The sequence below is a fragment of the Acomys minous genome (genome assembly GCF_964271855.1).
Source record: "Acomys minous genome assembly, chromosome: 15".
Taxonomy (NCBI): Eukaryota; Metazoa; Chordata; class Mammalia; order Rodentia; family Muridae; genus Acomys; species Acomys minous.
The window spans coordinates 16,988,126-17,004,239 of NC_140497.1; the positions used below are offsets into that span (position 1 = coordinate 16,988,126).

General features: G+C 38.7%; 1 protein-coding gene and 1 pseudogene across 3 annotated transcripts in view; both read right to left on the bottom strand.

Annotated features, from left to right (window-relative positions):
• Positions 1-16,114, bottom strand: part of HOOK3 (hook microtubule tethering protein 3) — a 96,773-nt gene that overhangs the window by 66,345 nt on the left and 14,314 nt on the right. For both annotated transcript variants that reach the window (XM_084758639.1, XM_084758640.1), the window contains exons 3-4: positions 3,735-3,807; positions 1,364-1,414 (exon numbers count right to left, since the gene is read on the bottom strand). In XM_084758639.1, coding sequence (XP_084614765.1) covers positions 1,364-1,414; positions 3,735-3,807 — 124 coding nt within the window. The remainder of the gene's footprint in view (positions 1-1,363; positions 1,415-3,734; positions 3,808-16,114) is intronic.
• LOC311585001 (cytochrome c, somatic-like) lies at positions 5,680-9,247 on the bottom strand (annotated as a pseudogene). Its single transcript has 3 exons — positions 9,130-9,247; positions 8,415-8,485; positions 5,680-6,949 (listed from the first exon to the last, which is right to left on the bottom strand). The product of its transcript is annotated as a cytochrome c, somatic-like (transcript).

The following is a 16,114-nucleotide window of genomic DNA, read 5'->3' on the forward strand; positions in this document are numbered from 1 at the left end:
GCGAGAGGGCACAAGATTCTCACCTGAGTGTCCAGCTGTTCCCTGTCACCTATGGTATGTAGCTCTGCCTTAACTGCATATGACCTGGGGGAGGAGCAGTATACATAGGCCAGGGAAGACTAGATCTTTCTATGTGGCTCTAGGGGCGCCCTCATCCTGCTCAGTAAGGCTTCTCAGGTGTGGCTTTTCCTAGCGGTGGGGAGAGCAGCACCCACATCCCTTTAGTAACCCTTCACCTATACTCTGTAAGGAAGCCAATAAACTCATGGTTCCTAAAGAGGGAACGTCAGTGGAACTGGGCCTCTGTTTGTCATTGGGACTTTAAGAGAAAAGGAAGCTATTTTAGTAGCTCAGGGCTACACAGTGGGTTTCTGGCCAGCCTGTACTACAGAGCAAGCCCTTGTTTGAAATCCCAAAGGAAGGACTACAGAATGATACCAAGGTTTGATAGTGGTATTCTAGGTTGGATGTGGCAGAGCAGTGCTTCTCAACCTCCCTAATGCTGTGACTCTTTAGTACAGTTTTTTGTGTTGTGGTGACCCCCAACCATAAAATTATTTTATTGTTACTTCACAATGTTAATTTTGCTGCTGTTATAAACTATAATGTAAATATCTGATATGCAGGTGACCCACAGGTTGAGAACCATTGTGACAGAGTCACTTACTAAGATGGAGAAGATAGATGCTATACATATAAGCATGGGTCTAAATGTAAGCAAACTTGCAGGAAACACATGCTAAGAAAATAATACGTGTTTCTAGGCAACATTCTGTCCTGCTGGTACCTGTGATCATGAAACTAATAGTTGTGCTATGTGAGTATCTCTAAGCAATGCTGGGCTCTGATATGGATTCTAAGGTTGAGGTGAGTTTACTCAGGGCCTAGGCGCTTGCCATGAACAAAGCACAAGCAGTGGGCCAATCACAATCATCCATCAGTTCTTTTTTTTCCCTATGATTTTAAAAAATTCATTCATTCATATTACATCTCAATTGTTATCCCATCCCTTGTATCCTCCCATTCCTCCCTCTCTCCTGCTTTCACCCTATTCCCTTCCCCTATGACTGTGTTGTCCATCAGTTCTAAGCTACCTTTACAAGTCCAGGAGAAAAGGAGAGAATATTATACAACAAAATTTACCATATTTTAACAATTATGCAAATTACTCACAATAAATGAAAGTTACTAGTCTGTTCAACGCCTAAGAAATGACTGGTTATTTGAACCAATATCTATCTGCAAAGCTACACTGGGGAAGACATACTATTTAATTTTGAAATGTTTTTTTTTTAGCCTGAAACTATAAAAATATTAAACTTTTCCATAATATTTCCAAGTAGAATGAAAAAAAAAATCTTACCTCATGATTGTAATCCAAAATGCCTTTTAAAATTTTCTTTAAGTTGCTAATCTGTTTAGAGAGAGAAAAAAGTAGGTAAAAGGCAAACACAGATCTAAGTACAGATTAACAGAAAACTCAAGTGAATCATAGAGCAAGTACAAGCTGAGCATTGCCAGACCACAGTTCTGAAGTCTGAAGTGGGCTGACCTTCAAAGCCTTCGAACAGCATGCTGGTACTTTAAAACATTTGGACTTTGAGGGTTCTCACGTTTAAGATTAGGGACACTCAACCGGTCAAGTTTATGCACCTCTTCTAAACAAACAAACAAAAAACACCTAACCCTCCAAAAAAACCCCAAAAAACCAACTAACAAAAAAACCTCTTCTAAAATCTGAAACACTTCCGGCCTAATTCAAATAATAGATATCTAATAAAGCAATAGGCATTTGAAGTTTGAAGTAACAACATCAGAAAAGACCACTGCTTAGTGACAATGCTATGGGGAAATGAATAACAGCTAACAGCTTATTCAGACTTTTGATAAGTAAAGTAAATAAAATGTGTTATTTTAAAATTTGTGCTATTTTCTCTAACTTCAGAGTGTTAAACAGAAACTACTGCTCAATTTATCCTTGGAAATCTTTTTTAAAAATTTAAAAAGTAGTTTATATATATGGGTATATTTTGCTCGCATGTTATGTTGGCTCCCCTGGAATTGGAGTTACAGAAGGTTGTGTCATGGAGGTGCAGGGAATTGAACCTATGACCTCTGGAAGAGCAGCCAGTGCTCTTAACTGACGAGCTATCTCTCCAGCCTTTTGTTGTCTTAGTTCAGGAAATACATCTCCAAATTCCTCCATGGTCAAGAAAAGGCTGCTGTTAAGTTCTCGTCTGCTTTTGACTGAATTTTAATTGGAGTAAATGTGCCATATTCTGCTGACCGTGCTTGCGAGCTGGCTGAATTTGGTCAGTGTTAGTACAGACAGCATTTCTGTCTGAAATGCTTGGGATCACAGGCATTTTGGATTTAGGGTTGATGATGCTCAAACTGTAGCTGACTATGTCCTAGAACAAAAGACAACACTGCCTGAGGCCATCAAGTGAAAGGAGTTGAATTATTTAGTTGCAACCTTCTGCTGTTTTGTTTTGAGACGGGGTTTCCCTGTGTGGCCCTGCTGTCCTGGACTTGTGTTGTAGACCAAGCTGGTCTCAAACTCACAGAGATCCGCCTGCCTCTGCCTCCTGCAGTGCTGGGATTACAGGCGTGCGCCACCACACCTGGCTGCTTTAAAACATTTTTAAAAGATTTAAAAAAAAATTTTTAAGTGTTCTTCCTGAATGAATATATGTGCACCATGTATGTGCCTGGTGTTCTCCAAAGTCAGAAGAGGCTATTGGATCCTTGGAACTGGAGTTACAGATGGTTTGAGCCACCATGTGGATTGCTAGGTAGCTAAGGTAGGTCCTTGCAGGAGCAACAAGGGCTCACACTGCTCAGCAATCTCTCTAGCCCCTGAAAATATTTATTTTTTAAGAAAAAAAAATAAACAAAAAGTTGCTTATTTATTAAAAACAACAAAACAAACATGTGTACTTGCTTTTGCCTGTTAACCCAAGTACTAAGAGGTGAGGGCAGGAAACTGGATTTGAGGCCGGTCTACACTATGCAGAAAAAAAAACAGTATCATAAATAAAAATAATTTTGTATTTCTGGAAAAATTTGTATTTGGAAAATACATTATTTATTTCCTTTATTGTTCTTCTAAATTGTTAATTTTTCATACTTTCAACATCAGAAAGTGGACCACTTAAAAACTGATATATTCGGGCTGGAGAGATGGCTCAGGGGTTAAGAGCACTGGTTGCTCTTCCAGAGGTCCTGAGTTCAATTCCCAGCAACCACATGGTGGCTCACAACCATCTATAATGGGATCTGGCGCCCTCTTCTGGCCTGCAGGTGTACATGCAGGCAGAGCACTGTACATGATAAATAAATCTTAAAAAAATAAAATTGATATATTCACTTAAAATAGTGGTTTTCCCCATTGAGAAATGCTACATTGTTATTTTAACCAATGGCATCATAAAATTGAAGAAGCAATCCATAGAAAGGTTATATATAGTCCTTGCCAATAGAGAGTAAATGGTAGAGGTATAGTGTGGACACAGGCTCCCTGATTGCAAAATTCAGCCCTTGCTAGGCTTCACTGACTTAAAGTATGGCACATCCTTGCGGGCAGTGTCAAGTTATTACTAATCTTCAATTCCAGATTATTTCACTAGAGGCTACCTAAATAAGCTTCTAATCTCAATGGACATATCAGATAAAAACACAATAAAGAACACAAATATTTAAAGATTTGACAGGTATAAAAACAAAAGAAATACCTTTAACCTCCAATTGTCTCCCACTTCAGTTTTGATTCTGTTTAGCCAATTATCATCAAAATATACAGGATCTCTGCAAATAAAGAAAAGCTAGATTAAGATCATGTAGCTGTCATGCTTAAAACACCCAATCCCATCCCATGTCATCATGTAAATGAGCCATAAAATATGTATATCTCACATACTAGTCATTAAATAACCCATGGGACCAGATGTAACAGCACATTCCCTAACATTAGTTTGATTAGTATTGGTAACAGACTAGAGTTATTTAAAATGTACTACAAAATGGGTATTTTATTGAAAAAAAAAAAAACTAAAAGGCAAAATGGTAACATATAGTTAATATAATCTATAAGTGAGTTATAGTTGAGTACACAAAACTAGAATTGTTGATAGAATAAAACTATCCAAAACCTATGGCATACTTTAAAAAAAAAAAGACTCAAAAAGGTAAAAATGAATTAATTTAAACAAATATAGTCAAACCAGGGTAGACCCTAAATATACACCCACGTTTTTCTGAGGAAATCCTCCTACACTTACATTAGAAGGAAAAACTAAGCAAGCAAGTAAAAAAACTAAACAAAAAAGCCTACTCAAACTTCTCACTCAGCGTGAGCATCATTTAAGTTTATCTGACTGAAGTGCTAAGAAATAACTTCTCCAAGACCACAGGGGAAACATGTTTGTCCCAGTCTAGCAAGTGTTAAGTTCAAGATCTTTCTATGACACAGCTGTCTCTATTTAGCCAAAATACAGATGAACATGGGACAGAAATGCTAGTGGAGGAGGGGAAATCTACAGTTCAACTTTTACTGTATTTGAAACTCAGTCACTAATACATTTTATTCTAGTTAATTTTAAAACAAGCAACAGGTTACTTAGGATTAAACATTTTTGTTATGGAGCTGCAGAGATGACTCAGCAGTTAAGAGCATTTAAGAACTCTTCCAAAGGACCCGTGTTCAAATCCCAGCACCCACGTGGTAGTTCACAATTGTTTGTAATTCCAGTTCCAGGGATCTGACACTCTCATAAAGACATACATGGAGGTAGAACACCAATGTAAATAAAATAAAAAAAATTATTACAAAAATAAATGTACTTATTTAGGTAATAAGTATATATAAAAAGTTATAAATTAGATCTATCAAAATCATTTTGAAATCTATATTTAATCACTATGAACATATTAACTTGTCTAGTCACCTTTAAAATTTTTATTTTTTTATTTTGATAATGGGTATGTGTATGTGAATGAATGTGCACTGAGGTCAGTGGATCCCAGGGAGCTAGAGTTACAGGAAACTGAACTATCTGATGTGGTACTGGTACTGTACTTGGTCCTCTAGAAGAGCAGGAAGGACACTTAACTGCTGAGCCATCATCTCTCCAGCCTCCTATTCCTCTACCTTTGTTTGTTTGTTTTAAATCAGGGTCTCAGGTGTAGCTTTGGCTGGCCTGAAACTCATTATGTAGACCAGGCTGGCCTCTAAGTCAGAGCTCCACCTGTCTCTGCCTCCTGAGTACTGGGACTAAAGGAGTGCACCACTACACCCAGCCATCTACTTTTCAAAACAGATTAAGACATAGTTCACAGCTGGGCATAGTGGTGCACATCTTTAATAGAGATAGGTTGATCTTTGTGAGTTCCAGGCCAGCCTGGTCTACAAAGCAAGTCCAGGACAGCCAAGGGAAACCCTGTCTTTAAAAACCAGGGAAAAAAAAAAGGGGGGGGGGGAGGGAGGTTATAGTTCACATATCATTTATTTATTCTTTTAGAATACACAAATCACTTTGGGATACAGTATGAAAGAGCTATAGAACCATCACCATCATATTAAATCATCTGCAGCTTCATAGAAAGATAAAGCTGTAAGTGATGGACATGACTCGGTGGCATGTTGTACAGCAACGACGGCCAGATTTTGGCTCCCCAGGGCCCAGATAAAAGCCATAAGCAGAGGTATGTGCCTAACCCCAGATCGAGGGAGCAGGCTATACATAGCAGAAGGGGCTAGGGTGGTGGAGACAGGTAGATCCCTTCACGGAAACGCTGAGTTTCAGATAAAAAAAAAATTGTGAGTCTCTGTCTCAAAAACAAGGTATGAGAGCTATTGAGGCCAGCCATCAATGTCAGCCTTTGGCAACTACACGTACATGCATAGGGCAAGAGCATCCACATACGCAAGAGGCAAAAAAGAGAGAGAGAAGAGATAGGCTTATATCTATTGGCTGTTCTCTCCTAATTTCTTTATTTTCCTACCCCTGGAAATTGCTAATCTAATTTCGTTCTTTGTTCTTTGCCCTGAGCACTTTTTAAAGTGTTAAATACACTTTGTCTGGTATCATTCCTAAGCCACGTAAGTGCCTTTCAGTGGTAAAAAGCAGCATCCTTGACATAGGGAGTTCTAATTAAAACAGCATTGACTAAAATAGACAGATGCTTCCTGACGTTTAGCTATTGCCTGTAACAGGCCGGTGAATACAAACCAAAACATAAGTGAGTCTTCTTGTTTCTGAGACAGCAATAGTTTCCCCAGTGTATAAACACATTCATATGCCCAGTTATAGAATTCTAGCATAAAACCAGCTAATAGGTTTGAGGTGACACCCCATCTTTGTGGAAAGTAGAGCATTATGACTGAAGTCCAATCTTAGCTTGAGAAAGGGAGAGCACTGATAGGATGCATGCGGCTGGATTGTTATTTTAAAAAGATCATACCCACTTTACTACAAGTCAGTTTACTTAAATCAGGACCGTCCAACAAAAACATTGTTAGCCATTCATGATCTGAATTTTGGTGTATGAATTTAAATTATGGTAAACATGAAAAACCATGGGACATTTGCTTTTAAATAAATAAGGCAGTGGAATTACTCATCAGTAGCCTTTTATTTATTTATTTTTTTAAAATCAGTACCCTTTTTAAGATGAGCTATTAGGTCTGCCCTTTCTCCTTTCTTCTTAATTCCAGTAAAGATCATTTCTGTTCCAGAGATGTACTTTTTGGGATTCTCTTAATCCTCTATCAGGCCTTTGTTATTGTTGGCATCTATGTAGGAGAATCCAGCGGCCTGACCTGTCTCCTGCCCAGACCATGGAGATTTGGTCCAGCCTTATTCTTGCCTCCCTGTTCCACGGTGTGGCACTAGGTGCGCTTCTGAACAAAAATCTTGCCTTTTTCAACATCACCAATTTTTAATTTGTTCTTGGGTGGTCAACACCACAAATGTTACTACCCGAAGATGGATGTCCTACTCTCTTGCCCTGAACATTTTAATGAATAAGATAGTAAATCATATGACCATTTATGCCTGACTTCTCTTGCAGTATGATTTTAAGGTTTTTCTGTATCAAGACTTGACTTCTTTATAGACATATAGCCAACCACCACATAACACCCCAGTCCACAATCAACTACAGTGAGCCCACAACACTGTATGACCTATTTTGTGTTTACACAGGATGCATTTCTTACAAACTATCTCATGATAAGTGACTACTATATTATGCTTATCCATTCATCAGCTGATGAATATTTAGACTGTTTTTCTTTTTGAGCTACTACAAATAATGATGGTTAATAGTCATGCATCAATTTTTGTATGGGCATGCTCACTTGGGTGAAATTGCTGCATCACATAACTCTGTTTAACATAAACTTGCCTGTGGTGGTTTATGCCTATAACCTCAGCTTTCTTTTCTATTTAAAATCTTTGTGTGTGTGTGTGTGTGTGCGCGCGCGCGCGTGCGCGCATTATTTGTGCAGGTACCTGTGGAAGCCAGAAGAGGAAACTAGACCCTCAGGAGCTGGATGCTGGTAGTTTTAGGAACTGACCCCTGGCCCTCCATAAAAGCAGCAAGTGCTGTTAAGCGATGAGCTATATCACCTATCTCCTTTTTCTCTTTCTTTTTAATTTATTTTATGAGTATGAGTATTTGCCTCAATGTATGTAAGTGCACTATGCAGATAACTGGTGCCTGGAGCAGTCAGAGAGGTATGAAATCCTCTGGACCTGGAGTTACACATGGTTTTGAGCCATCATGTGGGTTCTGGAACTGAACTCCCTGGGTCCTCTGCAAGAGCAACCGATGTTCCCAACCCTGAAGCCATCCCCCAGTCCCTCCTCGTCACTTTCTTGATGGTCTATTGTACATACAAAGGTTTTTTTTTTTTTTTTAAGCCTGATGAAGTTCAATTTATTTATCTTGGACATGTGGCTTTTTAAAATCTAGGACACTTCTGCCAAGGTCACAAAAACTCCTTTTTTATTTTAATTTTTCCTTCTTGTAATTTTAGCTCTTATATTTATGTCTCTGATCCATTTATATGTAGTAGAAGAGAGCTAACCTGATTAATTGCATGTGCGCATTCATACTCATGTAGTTTTGGTTTAAGCTTAATTTAGTGTTTCTAGGCAAGGTTTTCTGTACCAAGAAAAACCAATTTAGGTAATCTGATGTGAAAAAGAAGTAGGCATCAGTACTGAAAAGATGGCTGGGCCTCACAAGTACTGGAATAAGAGTGTGGCCGGCGTTCCTCTACACTTCCCTTCATCTACATCATTTCCTCTCTGCAGACCAATCTCTTCCTGTATCTCCCAAGACAAAGGTGGAAATGTCTACAGATATGTTTTAAGTCCTTATAACTTCTAATTAAGACTGGCTGTCACTGTCTCATTATAAATGCCCAGCAAGCTTGACTGGTCCAGCCGAAGTCTATTTTTATCCTTGATCCTATTACCTGTGGTTAAAGGGGGAACGGCTGCAAGCAGGACACAGGCATCATTGGGGGGAAAGTACTGTGCCTGCCAGACAGGTGAGCGCTCAGAGAAGTGAACTTCCAAATACTGGGCAGACTCGTACCTCCTGCAAACACTCTCTTTGCTTAAAGTCTCTTAGAAAATAGACAATGCAAAGAAAACAAAGGGGACTATAATATAACAGCAAAAATTATTATAAAGATCAATTCAGATGTTAGAAAATATTACATTTTATTTTTGACAGTTAAATCACCTGAAAGGCACAATTACTGGCAATAAAGTATTCATCTTTCCAAGAATAAAAGACTGTGAGTCTGCTGTTATGTGGCTGATAGCTCAAATCCATAAGCACTGAGCCAGAAAGGCCTTTTAAAAAATGTTTTAAAAGCCACGAGTGGTGGCACACACCTGTGATCCTAGAAGTCAGGGAAGTAGAGGCAGCCTGGTCTACAAAGTGAGTCTAGGACAGCCAAGGCCACATGAAAAAACACTGTCTCAGGAAAAGAAAAAAAAATTTTAGAACACCGTATGGTTTAGATATAAAGTACTTTCCAAAAAGGTTTGCATGAAAGCTTGGCCTCCAGTTTGTGGTACTATAAACAGGTAATTTAAGTCATCAGGTTACTGGGTTCAACAATGAATTCTGAGGTGTTAGGAATGCTGATTGAAGAATGCAGATCACTGGAGGCGAGTCTTGGAAGGGTATAATCTCTGGGCTCATCCGTCTGTTTCCTGACATGCATGCTGTGACACCAGCAACTCTGATGTCCCATACCCTCTAACAGCCACAATAGTTTTTCTTAACCAGAGGTTCATAGCAGCAACAAGCAGACCATGAACTAAATCCTCTGAAAAATGTGAGCAATATAAGTCTTTCTCTTTTTATTTTACTTATGATTCAGGCTTTGTTTTGTTTTGTTTTTGAGACAGGGTCTCATGTAGGCCAGGCCAGCCCAGCCTCAAACTTGCTATTTTGGAACTTGAAGTTGGCTTTGAACTTCTGACCCTCCTGTTCCTGCTTCCTAAATACTGCGACGGTGCTGGGATTAAATGCCTCCCTGCCCCTGCCAGCTGGAGGTTAAACCCAGGGCCTTGTGTATTCTGGCTGGGCAAGTACTTTACCACTGAACTGTACTATATCTCAAGCCCTCCTCCTTTAAAATTGCTTCTCTCAGGTATCTGCCAAAGTAATCAACAGAAAGCTAACTTAAAAATGCTTAAGAACTGACACAGGTAAGAACTTTCAGACTTAGAAAATGAAACAACTGCCCCAAGTTCAATCACAATGAAGTAGAAGAGTTGATAGTTTTTTGTTGTTGTTGTTTTTAATTTTTTAAAAATTTATTTTCATTTCATGTGCATTGGTGTTTGCCTCCATATATTTCTGTGTGAGAGTGTCATATCCTCTAGAACTGTAGTTACAGATAGTTGTGAGCTGCCATGCGGGCGCTGGGAATTGAACCCGGGTCATCTGAAAGAGCAGCTGGTGCTCTTAACAGCTAAGCCATCTCTCCAGCCCCAAACAAAAGGAGCTTTTGTTAAAAACCAAATAAGCACAAACCAAATAAGCACATGATTCTAGCAAACAACACTAAGATTCACTGACTAATCATCTCAGTAAACTGTTATAAGTGGAAAAAAAGAAAAGCATCATTTATGGTGCCCTCTATTTAATTAGATCCCTCATGTTTGCCACAAGGAGTTTCCCAATACACTTTAGCAAAGTAGTTAGCTCGTATTTAATAAGCTTCTACTCTACTACCTCAGCAGAACGGACCAAAAATAGAAGTCTGAACATCAGGCACTGGCACAAAGCTGTAATCCTAGCACTTAGGAGGCAGAGGCTGGGGCAAAAGAAAGGTGAGTTTGAGGACAGTCTGTGTTACATAGTAAAGTCTAGGTAGATCTGAGGCATGTAGCAAGACCCTGTCTCAAAACAGAATACTCACCTGCAACTTCCTTACAGTTTGTCCCCAGTGGAGTTTTCCCTAGCTCTATATGTGGGCCTCTAGCTGTGACTTTTGTTTAAGCAGTTTCTAATTTCTAAATATTCCTAATTAATGGTCTTAGGCTAGGACCAAACAGCATAAAGACAATTTTCTCCCGTCTTTAAAAGACTATGGATTGTATTGATTTGTAAATAACAACTAAATAATTTTATTAGAAATATTTTTCACAAGTAACAAAATTATCTGCCTATGCCCTAACACCTGTTAAAAGGCATCTCCTTAAGCAGCAGTACATTCATTTACCTGTACTTACACTTGTAACAACTCAGATAAAGGAAAAGGACATTAATTTTAATATTTAACATAATTCCAGAAATAAATTGTTTTCTTATAGCAAACTGCTTTCAACAACAACAAAAGAAATTAAATTTTATTTCTGCTGCTAGAAATATTTAAGTAATATAATATTATTTTCTCATTTATTTATTTAATCACCTTACAGCCTGATTCCATCTCCCTCCCAGGCCCACCATCACACCATTTCCCCCTCTCCTCAGAGAAGGGGAGGACCGCCACGAGTACCAACCCACCCTGGCACCCCAAGTGGCAGCAGGACTAAGTGCATCCTCTCCCACTGAGGTCAGACAAGGCAGCCCTGCTAGGAAAAAGGAATCCAAAGGCAGGAAGCAGAGTCAGAGACAGCCCTGCTCCAATTGTTAGGGGAGTTATTTCTAGTGCTAGAAATATTAATCTCTACACATTAATATGGGATCCAACATGAATATTATTTTATTTCTCTTCTTTAGAGATGGTTTTTTTTTTGTTGTTTTATTTTGGTTGCTTCTTTTTTAAAGCAGGTGTCACTATGCAGTCCTGGCCGACCTGGAACTCCCAGAGATGCCTTGCTTCTGCCTCCAGAGTGCTCCAGTTATAGATGTGCACCACCATGCTTAGCCTGGTTAAGATGGCATTTTCATTAGAAAACTTTTAGGGATTTTAAAAAAGATCCTTGGTGCTAGATAAAAAATTTATCAGGCTATTGGTCTGGACTGAGCTTATCCTAGGCTCAGTCAGAGCAATTCAAAATCTAGTCATGCATCAGTTAGCCAAAAGTAAGCTATTAAAATTTCCAAGAATTCATGAGAATGAGAGACAAGCTCTAGTTCTAGCCCAATAAGGTAGTGGCCCCTCTGCTTTAGCCTTCAGAAAAGATGTAGCCAAACAGCTGATATACTCTGTCCAGTGTCTACACCTCTGGCTTTCTGTCTGTGAAGTGTCATTATAAAGTGGGTACTGCCACTTCAGGAATCAGCTACACAAGCCAAGTCAGACCTTTAACTAAACCTATTGTGATTTGTGTCTTTTAGTCTATGTATGACTATTTCCTAATGACATTTCTGGAGTTTTGTGTTTGGCTTTTGAGACTAGGTCTTGCTATGTTCTTAATGGCTATTTTGAATATCCAATAATATTGGTCCTCTGCCCTTAGGTGTGTATTAGATAATACACTATCATAATTAAATTTCATTTTCATAACGACAAGAAAAATAGAGAAAGTCTACTTAGCACTCCCCCACACAGTGTCAAATAGCAAAGTGTGGAATAGTTTCTAAACCACAGGTTAATAACTTAGGACACTGTCTTAGTTTTGTTTAACAATTTCTATGTCTGTGATAAAACACCATGCAACTTGGGGAAGAGAAGACTTCTTTCAGCTTACAACTCTATGGTCACATCTATCATCAGGGGGAGGTCCAGCCAGGAACATGGAGGCAACTTCAGTAGAGACCATAAAGAAATGCCACTTATTGGCTTGTTTTTCATGGCTTATAGCATGCTTTCTTATATAATTTTCTTATATCATTTAGGACCACCCACAGATAGCTGGAGCCTCCCACATGAATTAATCAAGAAAATGCACCATTTGACAGGTGAATTTGATGGGGGTATTTTCTCAACTAAGAGTCCCTCTTTCAAATGACTCTAGCTTGTGTCAAGTTGACAAAAACAAACAAACAAACAAACAAACAAACCCCACAAACCTACCAAGGCAGATACAATAAAAGTATCCATTTATAAGGCATGCTAAAATTTCCCAGAGCTAGACTTTTATCTTATGTTATTTGGTTTTATCTATTTTTTCCATTAATTTCTTAAGATTTGCACTGAACAACAGAATACCCAATTGGTATTGATACTGATGATAGAAAATGTGAATGGAAACATATTGAAATAAGACTAAATGGAAATAAAGTTTTCTTTTAAAGTCTAGTTGTATAATGCTATATTCATATGTTTAACAAATGCTTTCTGAAAATCCATAGAGCAAGATGGGGATGTGGAATATACGGTTTTGGCAATATTAAATAGGGCTCAGAATAGATTATACTGAGAAAATGGCAAACATCACAAAAGCTGAGGTAAAGTCCTAAAGTAGGTGACAACTTCACATGCCTGAGGACCAAAGAAGACACTGGAAAAGAGTACTAGCAAATAAGGTTGGACGGGCTACAAAGAGCCAAGATCACTGAGGGCCATATACACTACCGTAAGTGCTGTAGCTTTTTTTTATACTAAGTGAAATGGGGGAAAGCAACTAATAGGAACTACAAAACAAGTTGAAAGTGTTGCCAGCAGCAAAGCACTACGGTGAAGAAAAATAAAGAACAGGAAAAAAATCTTCGCCAACTATTCATCTGAAAGGGGATTAATATGTACAATCTTTAAAAATTCTAAAAATTAAGGGCTACAGAAATGGTTGAGTTCAGACCACTGGCTGGCCGGGCGTGGTGGCACATGTCTTTAATCTCAGCACTCGGGAGGCAGAGGCAGAGGCAGGTGGATCTCTGTGAGTTCGAGGCCAGCCTAGTCTACAGAGTGAGTCCAGGACAGCCAAGGCTACACAGAGAGACCCTGTCTCGAAAAACTGGAAAAAAAAAAAAAAAAAGACCATTAGCTGCTTTTGCAGAGGATCTGGATTTGAAACCCAGCACCCACACAGAACGTATAACTCCAGTTCCAGATAATGACACCCTCTTCTGGCCTCAGCAAGCGCTGTGTACACACTGTTCACAGACATACATGTAGACAAAACATCAATACACATGATAAAATAAAAATATGAAAGATATTTCAACAAGTTTAGTTAAAAAAAAAACAAAAACTAAGCTGAGCAGTGGTAGGGCACACCTTTAATCCCAGCATTTTAGAGGCAGAGGCAGGTGGATTTCTATGAGTTCGAGGCCAGCTTGGTCTACAGAGTGAGTCCAGGACAGTCAAGGCTACACAGAGAAACCCTGTCTCGAAACAAACAAACAACAACAACAACAACAAAAACCTAAAATAATTTAGGGACTAGTGAGATGGCTCATGGGTGGAGGTACCTGTCACCAAGTCTAATGACCAGAGTTCAATCCCAAGGACGCAATGTGGCAGAATAAAAGATCTGAATCCTCCAAGTTGTCCTGTGACCTACACATATTTATGGTGATAGTTAACTATAAGAAATCCAAGAAAAATAATTCAAAAGTGTGATTACAAGTATGTATATAAAAACAAAAAGATATAAACATTTCTTTATTCATTTCTTAAAAATATAATTACATCCCTCCCCTTCTCTTTCCTTCCTTCAGTGCTTCCTGCTCCCTCTTGAATTCATGGCCTCTTTTTATTTAATAGTTATTATTACACACATATGTTATATGTAACATATGCTCCATTTAGTGTTAATTGTATATATATGATTTCAGGACTGACCACTTGAACTAAATAACCAATCAGGGGACTCATCCCTGGGGGAAATTATTTCTCTTGCTTGAAGCATTCTTTAGATGGCTGGAGTTCTTTCTCCAGGGATTGGGCCGTATGAGATTTCTCCCTTCCATATTAGCTCTGAACAAGAGAAACACTTCAATACCCCCCGCCCCCAGACACACTGGATGAAAAATCCAGTATGTCAAAGAAAAGGCTTCATGGAAAGCTTTACCAACATACAAAAGAAAGGACAAAGTATCAGGATTTGAAGACAAGATAGAAGAATTATTCAGAGGATGGAGACAATGACAAAGATAAATAAATAAGAAAACACAAACAGAACATTTGTAATCTGTGAAAATGCCCAATTCATGATTCATGGGCACAAGACAGAACTGCACACTAAAGGTACAAAAAACATTTTTAATAAAATAAAAAGGGGCAAAGTATCATTATTTGTAGATTATGAGTCTATATACAAACACTGATGATTCTAAGTGAAAACTCATCTGATAAAGACTTTCAGTAAAGTGGCAAACAATAAAATTAACTAAAAAAAATCAGTAGCCTTCCTATCTGTCACAACAAGCACAGTGAGGAAAAAAGACAAGTATCTCCAACAGATAGCATGAAGGAGAGCAATGTTGTTTTAGCAGAGACATGGGGGGTGTGGTGGTGGGCGCTAGCTGGACTCCTCAGGAGTCCTTCTAACTTGTTTTAAATGGATGTTTACCCTGTTCAAGAGAGGAGGAAACAAAGAATAAAGAACCACAGCAGAGGCAGGAGCTCTACTTACTTAGGACTCACAGCTTAGCGGGCAAAAGGGCAGGGGCCAAACTTCCCAGAAGATAAATGGTAAAAGAAATCCTTCTTTTGAATAATCTGTCCCCATCAGAATAATTTGCTCATAGTACTGAAAGGTACTGTGGACATAATCTCCACCAAAGCTCTAAACAGTGGAATGATGTTATAAGAATGCAAAAGAAAAAAAAATGTGTATGTGGTTAGACAGTTCTGATTTCTTCAGATATGCTGAAATGTCAGCATTTTACATAGCTCTGGCTGTATCAGCTATATTCAAAGATTTACATAAGATAAATTTCTTAGTCCAGAATTTTTGGAAAAACATTATGATAGAGTTTTCAGTGAATATGAGACATTATTTCCCTTAGAAAACTATGTCAAAGCAAGAGTCACTGAAGCCTCTTGGTGGAGATCAGATCAACTTCACAACTGGATGCACTTACTAGTAAATCTGAGAACCTTAAATAAATGACAGAACTGTAACACAAAGTTTCTAACATCTAGTTTGAGGAACTTTTTAATCTTGAAAGATATTCATGGCTAACCTTAATAAGATGCAGTCCATCCTGGGCATCCTCAAGACCAAAGTTCTCATCTAGATCTTTGGTCTGTTTCAGAGCAGGACCGCAGACAAGCAGATCAACAGTGAGAAAAAAGATCTACTTAAACAGATCAGGGATTTGAAGAGCCTAGCTCAGCAAAATGCCAAATATACAATAACCATCTACAAGTCTCCATCCAGGTTCAGCATTCACTACTAGCTATGTAACACCAGCCGCTCTTTCCACGAGGGACATTACTGCTAATCTGCTAAATCAATGCTTCATCATTCTTATTTTTCAGTCCAGGTCAGACTTGCAGGTGTTGTTGCTTGCACACTAGAGCACTCATGGGCATGCCCTCAGCTCTTTGCATCATCTCAGAATTCAGACTCCATTAATTATGGGAATACTGAGCATAGCTGGGCTCATGAAGGCAAAGCTATGGCTGAGAGTGGTGTAGAAAAGAAGGCATTGGTCACAGCAGGCAACACCTATATACGTGTAGTCCTGTTTGGTGAAGACACAACACAGCATGGCATGCAGCACACACCTGATACCCTAA